The 16792-nt window shown below is 43.9% G+C and overlaps 1 protein-coding gene across 1 annotated transcript in view; it reads right to left on the reverse strand.

Annotated features, from left to right (window-relative positions):
* Positions 1-9622: 9622 nt before the first annotated feature.
* LOC140997603 (recombining binding protein suppressor of hairless-like protein) overlaps positions 9623-16792 on the reverse strand; it is an 8082-nt gene continuing 912 nt past the window's right edge. Inside the window, exons 2-5 of the mRNA XM_073467550.1 lie at positions 15995-16159; positions 15758-15913; positions 15233-15336; positions 9623-12771 (exon numbers count right to left, since the gene is read on the reverse strand). Coding sequence (XP_073323651.1) covers positions 12471-12771; positions 15233-15336; positions 15758-15913; positions 15995-16159 — 726 coding nt within the window. The 3' untranslated portion in view covers positions 9623-12470. The remainder of the gene's footprint in view (positions 12772-15232; positions 15337-15757; positions 15914-15994; positions 16160-16792) is intronic.

Genomic DNA, 16792 nt, shown 5'->3' on the forward strand with positions numbered 1-16792 from the left:
CTCTCTGACTGCTGCTGTGGAAAAAGGCCACGCAGGCCTGACCACAGCTGGAGGCTGCGGTGGAGGTGGAGCACCACCGAACCATACGTTATTGTGTAATGAGATAATGTGGAGGAGAAATTATATCACAGCAGGAAGCAGAACTCTGATTTGGTCGATGCCTTGAGGTCTTTGTCAGGACCAGAATTTTCCCAGATGACCACTGCGCTGTAACGAGATGATCACTGTTAATCACTTCACCTCTCTGTTGTGGCTGTTTGGTGTGTTTGAGGTGAAAAAAGTGGGATGCAGCTGGTGAATCATGCTTGATTTGATATCAAGCCAGACTTATTGTAGCAAAAGCACATTTGGTGTTCAGCTGAAAAGTTAAAATCCTTTGAACCAAAGTCAGTCAGATGTTTCCGTGTTGAAATGATCCGTTACAGGAAACAAACACGGATTTCACAGACGTCTGTTCGATTCTGCAGAAGAGTCAAAGATGGAAAGTGTTACAGCAGAACACAACATGTGTGAAGACGAGCAGCAGCTGATCACACACACAGACACACACACACAGACACACACACACACACACACACACAGACACACGATGAGACGGCCGATCTGTTGGCCCTTTAGCTCGGTCACATACATTTATTTGGCCCTTCAATCCGGTCAGATAGAGCAGCATCAGGGCGGTCATGTGAGCTAAATCTCCTACAGACAGCCAGCTTGTGTGTGTGTGTGTGTCGTGGGAAAGGACAGAGTCCGAGGTGTGTTCAGGGTCAGGGTTCACCACACAGCATCACTTCTCATCTCAGACAGATAAAATCACAGTTGGTTTCTTTGTGCTCTCCTCATGTGAGTGGGTGGTGGAGGTTCGTGTGAAGCAGGTGATGCTCATCATAAAATCACATCAGATCACAACCGTTCACACCTCTTTTGGCAGCGTCGAGTGGAAACACGGAGTGGGTCTGAACCGCAGTGGTAATGATTTGTTTACTGTAAAGGTATCAGGGAATTTCCCTCCAGATAGTCTGATAGCCTCCCTGGCTGTATGCAAAGGAGCAGTCGCTGCTTAATCCAGTAAGTCAACAAGCTCTCTTCGCTTTTAGTTTAATAAATGAACAAAATAAATCACAAAATGTCCAGAAAGGAAATATTTTGACACCTGTTATCCTCACTGAACAGAAAAATACAACTGAACACTGTCTGAACAGACATGTTATATTGTTTTACCTCGTTATCTTCTGTCATGTCAGCTAATTACATTATTCTAGATCAAGATCATGAATCAGCAGTGAGGTGTGACTCCTTCTCAGTACTTCTACATGTCTGATGCTTTCTAATAAATCAAGCCTCCCTCAGAGTGTTTAAATATTTGCAGCCGAACACAAACACGGCCCGGTTCTGCCTGGACGCTGCCGCACCACAGACCACCTCAAACTGTCCATCAGAGCCAGGACCAGGACGTCAAAGACCTCTTTCAAAAGTCTGAGTTTAATGACTCACACTCAGTCTTATTTGCTCAGTACTTCAACAGCCTCAGAGCGTTAATCATCAGTGTAATCTACAGCAGAGATCTCCTACGACAAATGAGCCGCGATGTTAGAGAGCCAGCGTTCACACGACGTCGTGATGTGAGAGGATGAGACGTCTCTGGATCGAAGCTGCTCGTACAGGAGCAAACAAATTTATAATAATACAATATTCAAGACAAATAATCAGCCAGGAAATGACCGTATACTGCAGGTCGACTGTGACAGCAGGCGGTGACCTCTAGTGGCCGTAGTGATTAAAAAGTCTACAAAAGGAGGAGGTCAGGGTGCACAGTTGTGTTGGAGATGTGACTGCTCTTCAGGGAAGGCTGCCTATTCCAGCGCTCCTGGAAGAGGTAGTCCACCAGGAACGTCACAGCTACTTTATTTTTGTGATACGGCTACGAAATAATGAAATAAACACATTATTTTTCACAAAGGCTGAACATGGAGCAGTAAAAGTCCTCCTGAGCGGCCGCAGACCCCTGAGACTGATTAAACAAGCTAAAAATAAGCTAAAACAGTCGAGCTGAGAGGAACAGCAGGGTGATTCTTCTTTGTAGACGTCTACAGCACGGTCCAGCAGTATTAAATATGTATGTATATATATATATATATATATATATATATATATATATGTATACACCCACACAGAGAGCGAACACTGAGTGAGGCTCCACAGCAGTAAAGTGGTACGAGGTCGTACCCTCCACACAGGCACCTCCTGGCAGGCCTCTCTCTCTCTGAGCCCTCTGCTGGCCTCAGCCCTCCCTCTCCCCTCAGCACCACCTCGTCCTCTCCCGCTCAGACCAGCCCACCCTGAATTTAACTCCTCCCTGCTGTCCAGCACCAGTCAGCCTCCTCCACCTCCTCCACCTCCTTCACCTCTAACCCACAGTCACTGGTGAACCTCTCCTCCTTCAACATGAACCCCACAGAGCAGATCCTCTGACTTCTGCTGAACACTTTTATACAATCTGGATTCAGGTGTGTCACCTGGAGCAGATGAAACAAGAAGATTAACACTTTGTTAATAGAATTTAATACAAAGCGTTAATCTTTCTTTTTTCATCTATTCCAGGTGACACACTTGAAAAAACTCAAAAATCAGTATCTTTGCACATCTGCTTCCCTCGTCTCAAAGTCTGTGAGTTTCTTTAATTGGTTTTTGGTTTAATGTCTGAATTAAGGTGTGTGGTTAACACAGGCTGAAGACATTTACACATTTTGTTCTCTGATATAAAATACATCATTAAATGTCCCACAGTTTAATTAGAAAGCTCGGCGGTTGCTAACAAGCGTCTAAATGAGACTACAGAGGTTGTCGGGGACATTAAATAGACTCATCTACTCACCAGTCCGTCTTTACAGGTCCACTTTAGTTAAAAACTATTCTAACTCTGACTTTACAACTTGGACATTGATCAGTTTATAGAAAACCTGGATAGTAATTGTGTAGTAAGACGCTCAGTGGTGGTGACGTGTGTGAGTGATGTCATCACTAACATTAGCTTTTTACTGCTAGAGATTTAATTTATGAGTGGAGTTCATCTGTGAAGATTATGTTGATGAACAAAATGTTTAAGTATCATAAACTTGTGTTTGTCACAGAGATTATTTTCAGCGATAATTCAAAAATCTCACAGGCTTCTTGTGGAGGGAACCAGGGCGATGCTAACTTCAGCGTTTAACTGTTTAAGATAAACAGTTAAAGCAGCCATACATCGTGCAGAAACGTGGTGTACTGCAGGCTAATGAACCGAGCGGCTGCCCTCTCTGCTCTGGTCATCTCGCTGGCTGAGTTACACCTGCAGAGCCGTGCTGCGAACTGACACAACACGACTGTGATCACACATCTGCAGGTGGCTGCGAGCCGCCTGCCAAGTAGGAGAGGAACTGAGAAACTGTGCTGCCTCAATAAAAGACGGGAAAAAGAGACAGACACTGATGTGTGTGTGTGTGTGTGTGTGTGTGTGTGTGTGTGTGTGTGTGTGTGTGTGTGTGTGTGTGTGTGTGTGTGTGACTAACCGTCCTGGGCTGTACTCCTGTGGGTAAACGCTTCCTGCCAGGAAACAGGTTTGCTTTCAGTGTAAAAAAAACAAAACAAGACACCACACACGCTTCATTATTTCCTCACCGCCACTGAAGGTTATAAACAGCTGATCCTCACTGTTCATTTGACTTCAACGCTCTGATATCCTGATTAAAGAACTTCCTGCATTTTGAAGTCAGTTTATTCACCGTGTGGACAAACTGAACCTCCAGAATAAATGTTAAAGTACGTTTCTGACAGAAACCACAGACAGACAAGTTCAAACTAAACGTTTGTTGAGGTTGAATTTTCTGTTTCTCTCTCGTCACAGAGCTGTGTTCACGCTCTGGTTAGGTTTCGGCACAGAAACCACCTGGTAAGGGTTTGGAAAAACATCATGGTGTGGATTAAAATGCCTGTTTTGGTTGCCACGATCACAGATGGAGACGTCTGACTTCCTGTGAAAAACAGCCGATTTTGGTGACCACAGAAACCTCTGGAAACGTCTCCAGGTGTCCTTTAAGATATCCAGTGGTGTGAACCGAACTTTGGTTTGCTGTTTGGTCGTTATCAAAGGCCTCCTGTGACGGCAGCTTTAGAGAAGTGCAGCTAATAAAATGTCATCTGAGCACATTTCCTTCATCGCCTCCATCAGATCCATCAGTCAGGTCAGTTTGAGGAGAGAGATGGATAGTTTCACTTCCACTGTTGCAAGCTGACACCGGATCGTTATTTTCCAACTGGCCAGCCGGACACACTGTGTTCTTCTGTGTGTGTGTGTGTGTGTGTGTGTGTGTGTGTGTGTGTGTGCGTGTGTGTGTGTGTGTCTGTGATTGAGCCTTTTTCACAGTTGCTGTCTCGGTGTAAAACAAATCTGTTTTAACGTTCATGCTGTTCCTCCACTTGTGGGTGTCTGTGTTCGTATGTGGTGATGCATGTGTGTCTTTGATCGTGCTTGCATGTGTGTGTGTATGTGTGTGTGTGTGTGTGTGTGTGTGTGTGTGTGTGTGTGTGGATTTGTGTGTCCTCCCAGGGGTGCTGTGGCATTCAGTTCACAGGTTGGCAGGAGGATGTGAAGGTCAGGAAGCGACACTGCAGGTCAACAGTCATTAAAACACACATGTTACAGGAGGAGGAGAAGCTGGTGGTGGAGGAGCTGGTGTTGGAGGAGCTGGTGTTGGAGGAGCTGGTGTTGGAGGAGCTGGTGGTGGAGGAGCTGGTGGTGGAGGAGCTGGTGTTGGAGGAGCTGGTGGTGGAGGAGCTGGTGGTGGAGGAGCTGGTGGTGGAGGAGCTGGTGGTGGAGTCATTAGAAGTGAAACTTTTCAACATCCAGCGTTCACACTGAACTCCCTTTAGACGGTGCTGTCTCTGCCGATGTGGTAAATCCCAGTGATTTACTTATTCAACCAACCAAATGGTGTCAACTCGCACTAAGCTTCATATTAATGTCACGAAACCTTCTCCTCTGAAACATCTGTTCGCCAGATGACATCTTCTGCCTGCCGAGAGGAAAGCTGAACTGGAACTTTTCAACAAGAGAGCAGTAAAACCAGAAGACTGTGTGCAGCGGATTTACACTCAACAGTCGTTAAAGTCTTTAATCTTCACAGATCCTGTTTAATAAAAGTAACTGCATCATGTCGTCTGTCATCCAGCGCGCTGAAAAGAAACTGCAGCTCCTGAAGCTTTTCTTCAAAAACCTTACACAACGATGGCAACAACACATCTCATCACCATCCGACCTGTTGACCAAGTTGTACGCTTAGGTAACGCACCTTGGCGGCATTTCCTCAGCCAGGTGATTTTCAGACTTGTCCGACTATTTGATGATGGATTATATTCGCTGTTGGCTCGTGAAACACTTTTCACACCACGATACGAGGCGCTTCATGTCTGCAGAGGCTCGTAAATTCTTCCTGTTCACCATCTCGCACCATGTATGACCCTGAGCTTTGTGGGTATCTGGGGTAACTTCCTCTGATGTGCAGTCACTCAAACACACACATACACAACGATGTCCTTAATCGCCGGGGTAACATCAGCTCTCTCTCTCTCTCTCACACACACACCCACACACACACACATTTCCCCATGTGGCAGTGAACAGGAGGAATGTACATCTGTATTTGTTCTTGTCAGGACCGGACTGAAGGCTTGTTTGTATGTGGGATGTACAGGCTGACCCAGGTGGACACAAACTGTCTGGAAGAGAGATTCAATTCATGGGAGACAAGTAAACATGGCCTCCTGGTTACTGTTGCTATGGCCCCAAAGAAATATAAATTATCGTATGTAAAAATGATTCACCCGCCATTTAATTGTCACTGCACACTTTAAATGTTCTGCAGGTCTCAGTTGTCTCAGATTCGAACATACTGGGAAAGAAAATACGGTTCGTTGCCACTAACATGCCTGAAAAATGACGTCTCCTTTAAAATATCCAGCAGTGTCAGGCTTACAGTTGTTGAAACGCTGTCTCAAACCGTGGTCTCTCACATCTCGATGTCCCGATGTCTCAAAATTATCCGGTGGTTTGAAACACCCTCTTGAACAGTGGTCTCTGGCTTGTAAGATCATCTCGGATATGAGCATATTCATCAAAAATATCCGGTGCTGTTGCCACTAACATGGTGAAAAAATGTGTTGAAGCCTCCTCAAAAATATTCAGTGGTTTCACGCTTACAAGTGTTGAAATGTCGTCTCGAGCAGTGGTCTCTCCCTCTCTCCCTCTCTCTCTCTCTCTCTCTCTCTCTCTCGGAGCATTGTGGCATCTTTCAGCTGACTGTTTGTTTTTAACGCTCTCATCAGTGTGTTTCCTGCAGCAGGGGCTTAGACTTAAATATGCTGCTCAGGAGATGGTGGAGACCAAAAACAGAGCTTAAAGAAGATAAAAGAAACACGACTAATATTAAAACAGTTTTCACTGAATCAGGTAATCACAGAGTCTTTTCATGGTGAAAGCAGGTAGTTTTCCTCTCAGTGTGAACACACCTCTCCCATCGTCTTCCTCGAAATCCTGCATGTTTTCCAGTGCACGTCTCTTCGACTACCACCTGGCTATAATCTCCATTAACCATCATTAGCATTCCTCCCATATTTCCCATGCTCTGTTAGCTTCTGACAATTAGCATTCTGCTCATATTTCTCCGGCTGCTCTGACAGGAAGATTCCTCACTGACAGCTTCTATCACCACCGGTGACCAGACAGCTGACGAGCTCTTGTCTCATCTCTGAGGACGAGCTGACAGCGTCTTATTGTCCTCTGATGTCTCCGATCGTCTTTTATCTGCTCCTTTTCTGTTTGTTGTAACTTTTGTTCTCCTTTCTTTGTCTTAAACAACTAATTTTCATGCCTTTCTGTTCTCCACCTCTCTTTTATTTCTCTTTTCTCTGACATTCAGTATCTTTGTCTTTTCCGCCATCTTGTCAAAATCTTCTATTAAATGTTTTTTCATCTCTCCTGCTCTTGTGGAGGCTCTTTTTCATCTGAACTGCAGTCCTTGTTATAGTCGCTCCTTTCTTTCCTTCTCTTTTCTTATCCTCTCCTCTTTTTTTTTCCTCTCTGCATTTTCTCATGTTTTCTCTCTCTTCACCCCGCTGCCTGTCCATCACAGTGATGCTGAGGTGATGATATACAGGAAGAGGATTGTGGTAAAGCAGAGCAGAGCTGGACAGTAGGTTCCTTTATCCCACTGTAATACACAAAGAGGACCCAGAGAGACGGGGGCCCCTCGACCACACTGTGAAGGATATGAGAGCTGAATGTCGTCCTGCAGGGGGAAGGTCGAGGCCCCGGTATAATACTGCTGCACACACACACACACACACACACACACACACACACACACACACACACACACACACACACACACACACGCACACAGACGTCCACGTGTGTTTTCTCTGTGAAGATTCAAAACTTTATTCTAATCCAAATTCTACGATCCTGAATCCTAAAATCAATCAATCAGTTTAACCTTTGAACGCAACACTTAACTCTGATCTCATTCTGAACCCTGATCCAGACTTTAACTCCTTCACCTCGACAGTTCACCTCAGCTCAAAGGGATTCAACGTGATTTCTGCTTATTGTTTCTGATGAGCCACTAAAGTCGCAACAACAGCATCAGGAAACAGACGGCGGCTCAGTGTTTGGGCCTGAACGTTCACCCTTCCTCCTTTGTTTTTGCATCATCACAATAACGTCACTAAAATTAGTAATAGTTGCATATTAGTCGTTAAAAAGCTCACTAAACTGCTCCTTTTTACTTTTTCTCTTTTTGGCAGTAAAAATAATAAACTGCAGCACATTAAATAACATAAATATACAGATTTTTAATCTCCATCAGCAACACACCAAAGTTTAGAGTAGAAAAATCATGTCGTAGAGTCTCAGCTTATTATTTGACTTAAAACAATAAAACAAGAGGGAGTGAACGTTGTGATAACAGAAGATATATTCAGTGTGAAGCAAAACAACAAAAATCACCAGAAGGTTTAAAGTCAGTGAGCTCAGGTCTTCAGGTACCACGGTGGACGAGGTCTGAATGAAGAATGAAGGTGTGTTCCTACAGATGACAGCCGAAGAATGGACCCTTTCATATAGCTTCTCATTCATCAGGAGGGAAAACGTGGCGGGCGTCAGTGTTTTGGGCACGTGAATCTCTCAGTTTGAAGTTTCTCCCACATGATAGAGATTAGGAGCCCAGAGGCCGCACGGTCTTGTGTTTCTGCCCGTCTCCTTCCTCCTCTCTCACACATGTTTGTCTTGCTAATGATGAGGAAGAGGAGGAGGAGGAGGAGGAGAGGAAGGAGAGAGTACAGGAAGAGAGACACATGCCGTTCAGTTCCCCTCTGAATATCGGACACGTGAGGAGGTATGGAGGGAAGCTGAAGGCCTCCTTACACTAACTGTGGGTGGTGGGTCGGCTGGACGAGGGTCAAGCTACTGTATGTTTCACAGCAGTTGGGCCAAGAACCAAACCACAGAAAAATCGTCATGGCTGAATTTAAAAATTGCATGCACCTTCAAAACTGTCCAAAGGAAATGGGAATTCTTCTCTTGGACATCAGAAATGTACTCCTTGTTCTGGTTTTTGTTTTGAGAGACTTCGCAGATAATCCTACAGTAATTAAAGATCATATTCGTTGAGAGTTTTGGGCAACTGAGGTTTGTTCAAACCACTGAGCCAGAAGTTCAAAGGGTGAATCTCAGGACACCTTTAACTGACGGAGAGATGGAGCAGGGATAAACAAGTCTGCAGCAGTTGAAGCACGGCCAGCGCTTTGTCCACACTGGACCTGGTGAAGTGCGTGACGGCTGCGTTGCTGTTACTGATTTCATGGAGTTTGATGATAATCAATGTGATTTTCCTTTACCATCGTTGAAAGAGAGAAAGCAGAAGGGGGAGAGTGTATTATTCTCTTCATGTCTGTGATATATTCTACACATACAGACATACAGGTCTACTTTGGTAAAAATAGGCGAAACTCTGAATCTCTAGATGACGTGCCGCTGCAGCCTCGCTTGGCACGAAGAAGTCTTGTCAGTGTGTCTGCTCTAACCTGTTAACGTGGACGCTGAAATGAAAAGCAAGACGTTCCAGCCTGTGATGTTCTCCCTCTGCAAGTTATGCTTTGGTTTCTGAGGTGGAGGGTCCGTCTGAGTCTCTGGATCAATAAATCACAAAACAATCCACCGCAACTCACAAGAATGTCCGTACACCTGAGATAATAATACAGAAAGCTGGACAACATGTTTTAATTATACGTATTTAGCCGACTAGTTTGTGGTTATGAAAAGGTGTCGCACAGAGATTTAGCGTCAGTGAGGTTAGCCTGCACAATGAATCATGGGAAGACTGTTGTCAGTGTGTGATTCACATTAATTAGTTTTTTCAGACACACTAAAAACTTTAAAATAATAAAAACTTTCAAAATGTCTTCATTGAAATGACTGTGATGTCCGTGAGCGGGTCAGATTACTTCATGTAATCTAATCTGAATATTACCTTTTTCATCAAATCAAATAAAGAGAATGGATGCAGTCATTTAGTTGCTCAAATATTTTTTTCATTAAACATCTCAAAGCATTTTCAATGCAAATAATCTGCATTTTACAAATTCAACATTTACAGTTGGTAAAATCAAAATTACTCTTAACAAAACAGTTCTGCTCTTTTCGTGAGCTAACAGAGCTCCAGCTATCATGAAAATAGTGTCATAATATCAAAATTGCCAGATTTTAAAGACATCAACTAGAGACTGTCTTGTGATGGGATCACGGTTCACAGTCTGATCCGTGACTACTCAGTAGACTTTAAGCAGCGATGGTTGAAGGGACGGCTGCAGCGTTGAAGAAAAAAAAGAAAAACTTGACTCTCAGGAATACGTCACAAAGAGTTAGAAAGCAGTAACAGAAGCAGCCGTTGTACGAGTCAAATGTTGCTCAGTGATATTTGTTTTCCACCGCAGCAACCTGTTGGAAAGTACGTACGCTGTAGCTGTTCGTCTACCGTCACTGCTGAAAGTGAGTACTCAGTACTGATGGGTCAGTCCACGTCCATCCTCCATCTCAGCTACATTCCTATAAAGTGTCATGTCTGGATCTTGCACAGTTGTGATGCTTCTGCGCTGAAAAAAACTTAATACAAAAAAGTTAAGTAAAAATACTCAAAACTGCTTCTGTCTCAGTCTCCAGGAACACATTCACATCATGACACAAACACACACACAGCTGTCACACCTGGTGAAAGTGGAATCAATGTAACTATAATGTAATTACACATTTTTAAATTAATCTGGGTTTGTTGTAGTTAGTTATTTCTTCTTTATCTGATTCTTCATCAACAGATCTGGATACAGTGTTCAAAGATTGGCGCTTCATCCTGTCCAGTTCTTCTCTCTCACACACACTCACACACATTGTTGTTGAGTTCATCTCAGGTCATTAAATTAATATCTGACCGCTGCTCGGCAGGTGCAGCGAGCTCAGGGAACATCTGTGCGATATGATCAAAGTTACAGAGAAAACTTGACGTAAACACTCAGACAGATCGCTCAGCGTCATATCGATCATCTCGTCTGTGTGTCTCACGAACAGATGAGATGAGTTTGTTCTGTGAATCGAAGCTTCTCTGTAAATGAAGAAAGATCCTCCTCCCATTGTGTCGGAGCTGATCAGAAGTAGCCGTGTTAAGAATGAGAAGTATGCACGGGATGAAAAGAGAATGAAATTTGGGTTTACTATGGAGCGATGGAGCCACGTGGGAGGTCCCGTCACGCCGGTGTGATTTCCTCCTGCTTCACTTGGTTGGAACAAAAGAGCTTCTTGGTTGCTCTTTTCAGCACAAACTTAATTACTCATAACTTAACTCCCAAAGATCAAACATACAGTGGGAACAAAGTGCAGCACACAGTCGGCTGATATCGCCTCTGTTGGTTTGTTGAATTTGGCTCCGGCCAGACACTTTAATTGGATTAACGTAATAAGGATGAGAGATTTAAGGGACAAAGGGACAAAATGTGAGGCCGGCGTGGATTATCGGACGTGATCCAGAGGATTTCTGTCTGTTATCGAGTGTGTGGTACAATACGAAAAAAATAAAATACAATGAAGTCTCTTATTCCTGAAATAAAAGAGTCAGATGAACTTCTTTGAAAAAAAGCTGCTAGTTACAAAGTTTACACTGGAAACTTTGACTGTGACACAAATCTGTTCGGCATCCTGAACTCCTGAAGTGTATCAGGCCTCACGGGCTTCACCTGCCGATAATCACTCTTTGTTGATATTGTACAAGTTTTTTTTTATCATTTTGCCAAAACTGAACCAATCTAAGACTGAACAGAGTCTCTGACATCACTCACCGAACTTCTGATGGGAAAGTAACTGAAAACGTTTACGCAGATCCTGTCGGAGACGCCCACACGTGAATTATTACAGTTACAGTTGAGCAACAAAGGGCCATTCACACACACACACACACACACACACACACACACACACACACACACACACAGAATATTGAGTTTGAAGTCGTCTCAGAGGATCAGATGAGAAGCTGAAAGCTTCACGGCTGCTTTCTCTCACAACACTCTGCCCTCAGCTCGCGTGTCCGTTCTCCTGAAAAAACTTCCTCCTCACTTCTTTCACTCTGTCGATCACGCTACAGCTCTCTGTGACTTTCTGTTTCTTCTTTCATTTTCCACTCCCGGCTGTTTTATCACCTCTCTGTGACACTGAACGCATCATATGAACGTCTCAGGACAGCATCACTCAGAGTGTTTGCTCGTTAGCAGCCGCGACAGGCTGGCTGGTTTAGTTTTCATCTGTGTGTGCGTGTGTGTGTGTGTGTGTGTGTGTGTGTGTGTGTGTGTGTGTGTGTGTGTGTGTGCGTGTGTGTGTGTGTGTGTGTGTGTTCTGGTGACACCTATTGTAGCAGGAACTACCACAGAAGACACTTTGAGTATTTTGCCAGGTTTTGATGTCTGTGGACAGATTTCTGCGTCACAACTGTGTAAGACGCAGTCATGAAACTCTGCAGGTGTCGTTCAGATCAACAGGAGGAGATTGAAGTTGGACCTTTAGGCACTCAGTACTCAGGGATACTGAATGTCAGCTTTTCCTAAACAATGTGAACAATTTGGAGGATCTGTTCTGAAATGAATTTTGTGTTTTGTATTTTTCTCATAACTTTATTAACATTACATCTAATTATCTTGCTGACAGGATTTCCATCGTGTCTGTGGGACACCTGCTCCAACAAACATCTCAAAGATGAAGAGGACACAGAGGTTGCAGAGTATTTTGTTCCAGAATGAGTCAGAACATTTACACGAAACCAGAACAAAGCTCAGTTTCTTGCTGTGTGTCTTTGCTCCAAACATTCACCTGAGGACTCCACCGCCGTCGAGCAGGTGAGCTAACTCTGCATGAAGAGGTGGAAGTTGGCTCTGGTGAACTCCTGATGGATGGTCTCTAACAGGAAGTCGTCCTCCTGTCCTCCCTCCATCCGTCCTTCTCTCTTCCCTCCTCCTGCTGCTCCTCGGACGGACGGAGGAGGCTGGAGCTCGGGGGTGAACGTGAAGCTGAAGGACGTCCGGTAAATCAGGCCGTCCAATCGGATGAGGGACAGCGGGACAGTGATGATGCGTCGCAGACAGCGCCAACTGTCAGTGAAGACAGAGACGTCAGGAACGACACAGAGCAGAGATTTGGGCGACCTGAGGAGAAAAAAACAAGCAAACGATGATTTGGCTTTATAGTCGTCACCATCTTGGTTTTTCGGAACCAGAAGTGACCATATTTGGATGAGAGGGAGGAGCTAGGGAGGATAGAGTTACTGGACTTACTTCTTCTTTACGCTCTTTTATGTTGCGTATCTGTTGTTGTGTGGTTTTTGTCTTCGCGTACAGAGACAACAGACACAAACTAGCTGCCAGCTAACTCTGGTGCAACTACTTTTAGTAGTAGGCTCTTCTAGGAGGCTCTTCTGAACTTAATGAGCAACAAAAGCAACAACAGCGTGAAGGCTGAAAAATAAACCATGGAAGTAGATAATTAGATGATTATGTCACAGACTAAACATAACTCTGCGGTCGATATGAAACACCAGCGAGCAGCAGAGACTCTGAATGCCCTTCTATAAGTTATTTCATCTAAACTGATCTACACCTCGGGCTCACATGGCAGTGAGGGGTCATGTTGCTAATTGGCTGCAGCTTCTCGTACAAACAGCACATTGTGGGTGACTGTTATATAAATATGTCTTTTCCTCTGCGCTGCCACGCTGCTGCTGATGGGAGGGATATTTGCAGAAGCCGGTGGCGAGCCGCTCTCGGCTCAGAGACCCTGACTTACGATGCCTCAGCACTTTAGGTGTGGGCTCTGAGGTGGACTCTGACGTCAGAGAGGTTGTTTTGATTCGGGATGCGTCACCTGAGATTCTGTGAGGAGACGCCTGACTGTCAAGTTTCTGCTGCGGCCTCCTGTAACTTATAGACTCCCACACAAGAGTTAGAGAGACGACGGTTCAGTGCAAGCCGAGCTGAGCTCCTCCGAGTGATGCTTGAATATATGAGATCCTTTATGCTTCTCGGGTCTAGTCTTGGCTCCGACCCCATAAAACGGATGAATACAGGTACAAGGAGGGTTCAGTTAATCTCATGTCACGACTGTCGAGAGTATTTTAAGTCAAACTTGTTGGAAAACTGCTCGTCTTATTTCTGTAATGATGTCCAGAAGTTTGTCCTGAAAAATGAAGAGATTCTTTCTCCTCAACGAACAAAACTCTTCGAAACCGAACACCGAAACAATCAGTCGATTAATCAGTTAATCAGTCTACTGAAAACTAATCAGAAGCTATTTTGATTATTAATTAATGTAAAAAAAAAAAATTCTTACAGTTTCTTCAACGTGATGAATTCTTTGCCATTCTCTGGTGTAAATTATTGAAAACTAAATATCTGTCTCTGGGTTTAAACTGTCGGTCGGACAGAACAAAACATTTCAGGCACTCTGGACTCTGGAAACTGACATTTTCTTTTACTGTTTTATAGACTTAAATTAAAATAATTTCCAGACCCTTGTAGGTTTGTGAGTGGATCAGGTGACTCATTTTGTGATAAAATATGTAATGTAAGCTGTTATGCTGGCTTGAGTGAGACTGAGACGTCAACACGCTGTATTGCGACATATCTCGACATTTAGTATGTTGATGTGTTTTTTCGCTCTGTGTATTTTTTGTTTCATGCAGGTTCATTATGCATCAGAGTTATTGGACAAGCCAAGCCGACTGAAAATCTTCTTTCCCTGAATCCTACCACAACGTTCAGCAGGACAGACTTTCTAAAAGTCTCTTGTGCTTTATTGAAATTCCTCAACAAACAGCAAAATAACTGCTTTCAGTTTTTTAGGTCAAATGAATCATAATGTGGGTGAAACCTGCTCGGTTACATAATATTTAGTGTGGAAGTGCCACTTAATGTGCAATAAAACAGACTGTTGTGAGCAGCTGGCTCAGTCTCATTTCAAACAGGACGAAAACTTTAATTTTCTCTTCCTGCTGCTCGTCTGCACCTGGTGTCTCTGTGGTGAAGCAGTATCAGAGCGAACCGCACGAAACAGTCATAAATATAAAAAATAGGGCCTCCGAACTGATCGTTAAAGCAAAAATCCACCTAAAAACAGAAGCGACACATAACTACAGCACTGGACTGAAGTTCAGACTCTATAAAGTGAGAGGAGATCAACTGTAATAACTGAAATAATGTGTACTGCATGCAATGTTTCAACACTTCATCAACATATTAAAATATTTAAAAAACATATTTTCATCATGAAGCAGCTCTCCTTGAGTCAGATGTGGAGGAAGATGTGGATGACGAAAGTATTTCCAGCTTATTAAAAGGCAGCCAGACAACAGAGCAGCAGGCCAGTAAAAGTATAATGACAACTGTTGGTGTCTGTAATATTGTACTGTATGTTTATATTTCTTCCCTCCTTTTTAGGTTTCTGGGTCAGTTTCTTCAGAAATGTGAACAAAACAAAGGATTTCTTAAAAACAACAGTAACCCAGATACACTGCCAACTTTTAGTGTAGCGTCTGGGTTGTCAGTCTTCATCACGTCTTTTCTTATTGTCTGTTCACGTTAATAAATCTCTCTCGGTCTCCTCTGAACTCACTTGAACATGGTCTCAGCCTCGCTGTTCCCAAACCACACTTTGAGATGAGGGCTGAAGTTTTCTCCCTGGATCTCCAGCGTGGCCACGTGTCCTCCTCCGCTAACCTGTAGCAACACAAACACACACAAAGATGTTTGTAGCTTAGTCTGATTTGGATGTTATGAGGTAAAATAGCCCTGAAGAATTGATTATCTGGTGTGTGATTTACAGTCTGTGCAGGTTCTCATCTCTGTTGCTAGTTTCACATGCACAGTATCCATCAGACATCTGTCATGGATCTGGTCCTGACACAGAGGCCACTGACTTTTGTAATATCTTTTATTTCAGCCTCTTTTTCAAACTCAACGTAGATTGAACATGTTCGGGCGCTGCTTTAACGGAGGAGGATCGAAAGAATTTAAACACCAACATCATCAATCTCAATGTGCATCATAGATCTGAGCTGGAGCCGATAAATAAATACTCGTGACAACTGCAGAGACATTTGACCCAGTGAAGACAAAGGATGCTGGTTCTCTAACTCACCTCTAACCCGTTGATAACAGGAAAAGGAGTCACTGGTGTCTGGATGCAGGCCAGACCCTGATTAAAGGTGAATTCCACTGCTTCCACCCCGATGATGGTCCAACAGGATCCGTCGTTCAGCACCACCCTGCTGGGGTCCCTGGCACTGGACGGGGCCTGGAGGGTAGGAAGGGACGGAGGAGACGTTTGAAAGGTAGAGCAGAGGAAGAAAGAGTGAGAGAGGACATAGAGTCTCACCTGGTACTGTATGATGGTGTCGTTGGATAAACACAGGTATGCGTATGGGTTGTCTCTGAACTGGAAGGCGCACTTGTGGAGCTGAGAGACCGGCTCGTCCACGTCTAAGATGGCGTGCTGCTTGTTGACCTTTCTGATCACCTGGAGACACGAACAAGACGAGAAAAATCAATAATATCAGGTCAAGGTTTGTCATTTAAGACAGTAAAGTATTTTTTTTACTGCAGAGCTTCAATATACTGCATGTGTCACTTGAACTGTTTGTGAATCATATTTTAGTGAATCGTTCAGCTGTAAAAAACGCTTTGGCTGCTTTGTATTTGTTTTGGGTGTTTTGTTGTTATTTTGGGTGGATTATTGAAGTGTAGGCCCAGTTAAATGTCTGTTTATGTTGGAGCTTTAATTCTAATGTAATGCTGAACAGTTTAAAGAGTACTAACATGTTATATTGTTGAACAACATGTTTTGAACGGGCACTGCACCAGTGAATGAATGATACGTCGTACCAGTCGCTCTAAGAAAGAGGATTAGCACCAGTTAAGTGACAGGAAACACCAGAAGTCACGCCCATAATTCGCGTGAGGTATCATGAGGGTGAAGAATAACGTGCTGCAGTATGAAGAGAACAAAGTCTTTAAATGAAACACAACACAGCTGCCTGCAGTAATCTGACCGTTTGGTCACGGGGCTTTAAAAAGGTGCAGACTCTGTATAAAACCAGGTGGTCTGTACGTTGCTGGAGGTTCCACAATGAATTACTTCTGGTATCGCCGGGCCTCGAGACCCAGTCCTGAGTAT

Source organism: Pagrus major, chromosome 6 (genome assembly GCF_040436345.1).
Source record: "Pagrus major chromosome 6, Pma_NU_1.0".
Lineage (NCBI taxonomy): Eukaryota > Metazoa > Chordata > Actinopteri > Spariformes > Sparidae > Pagrus > Pagrus major.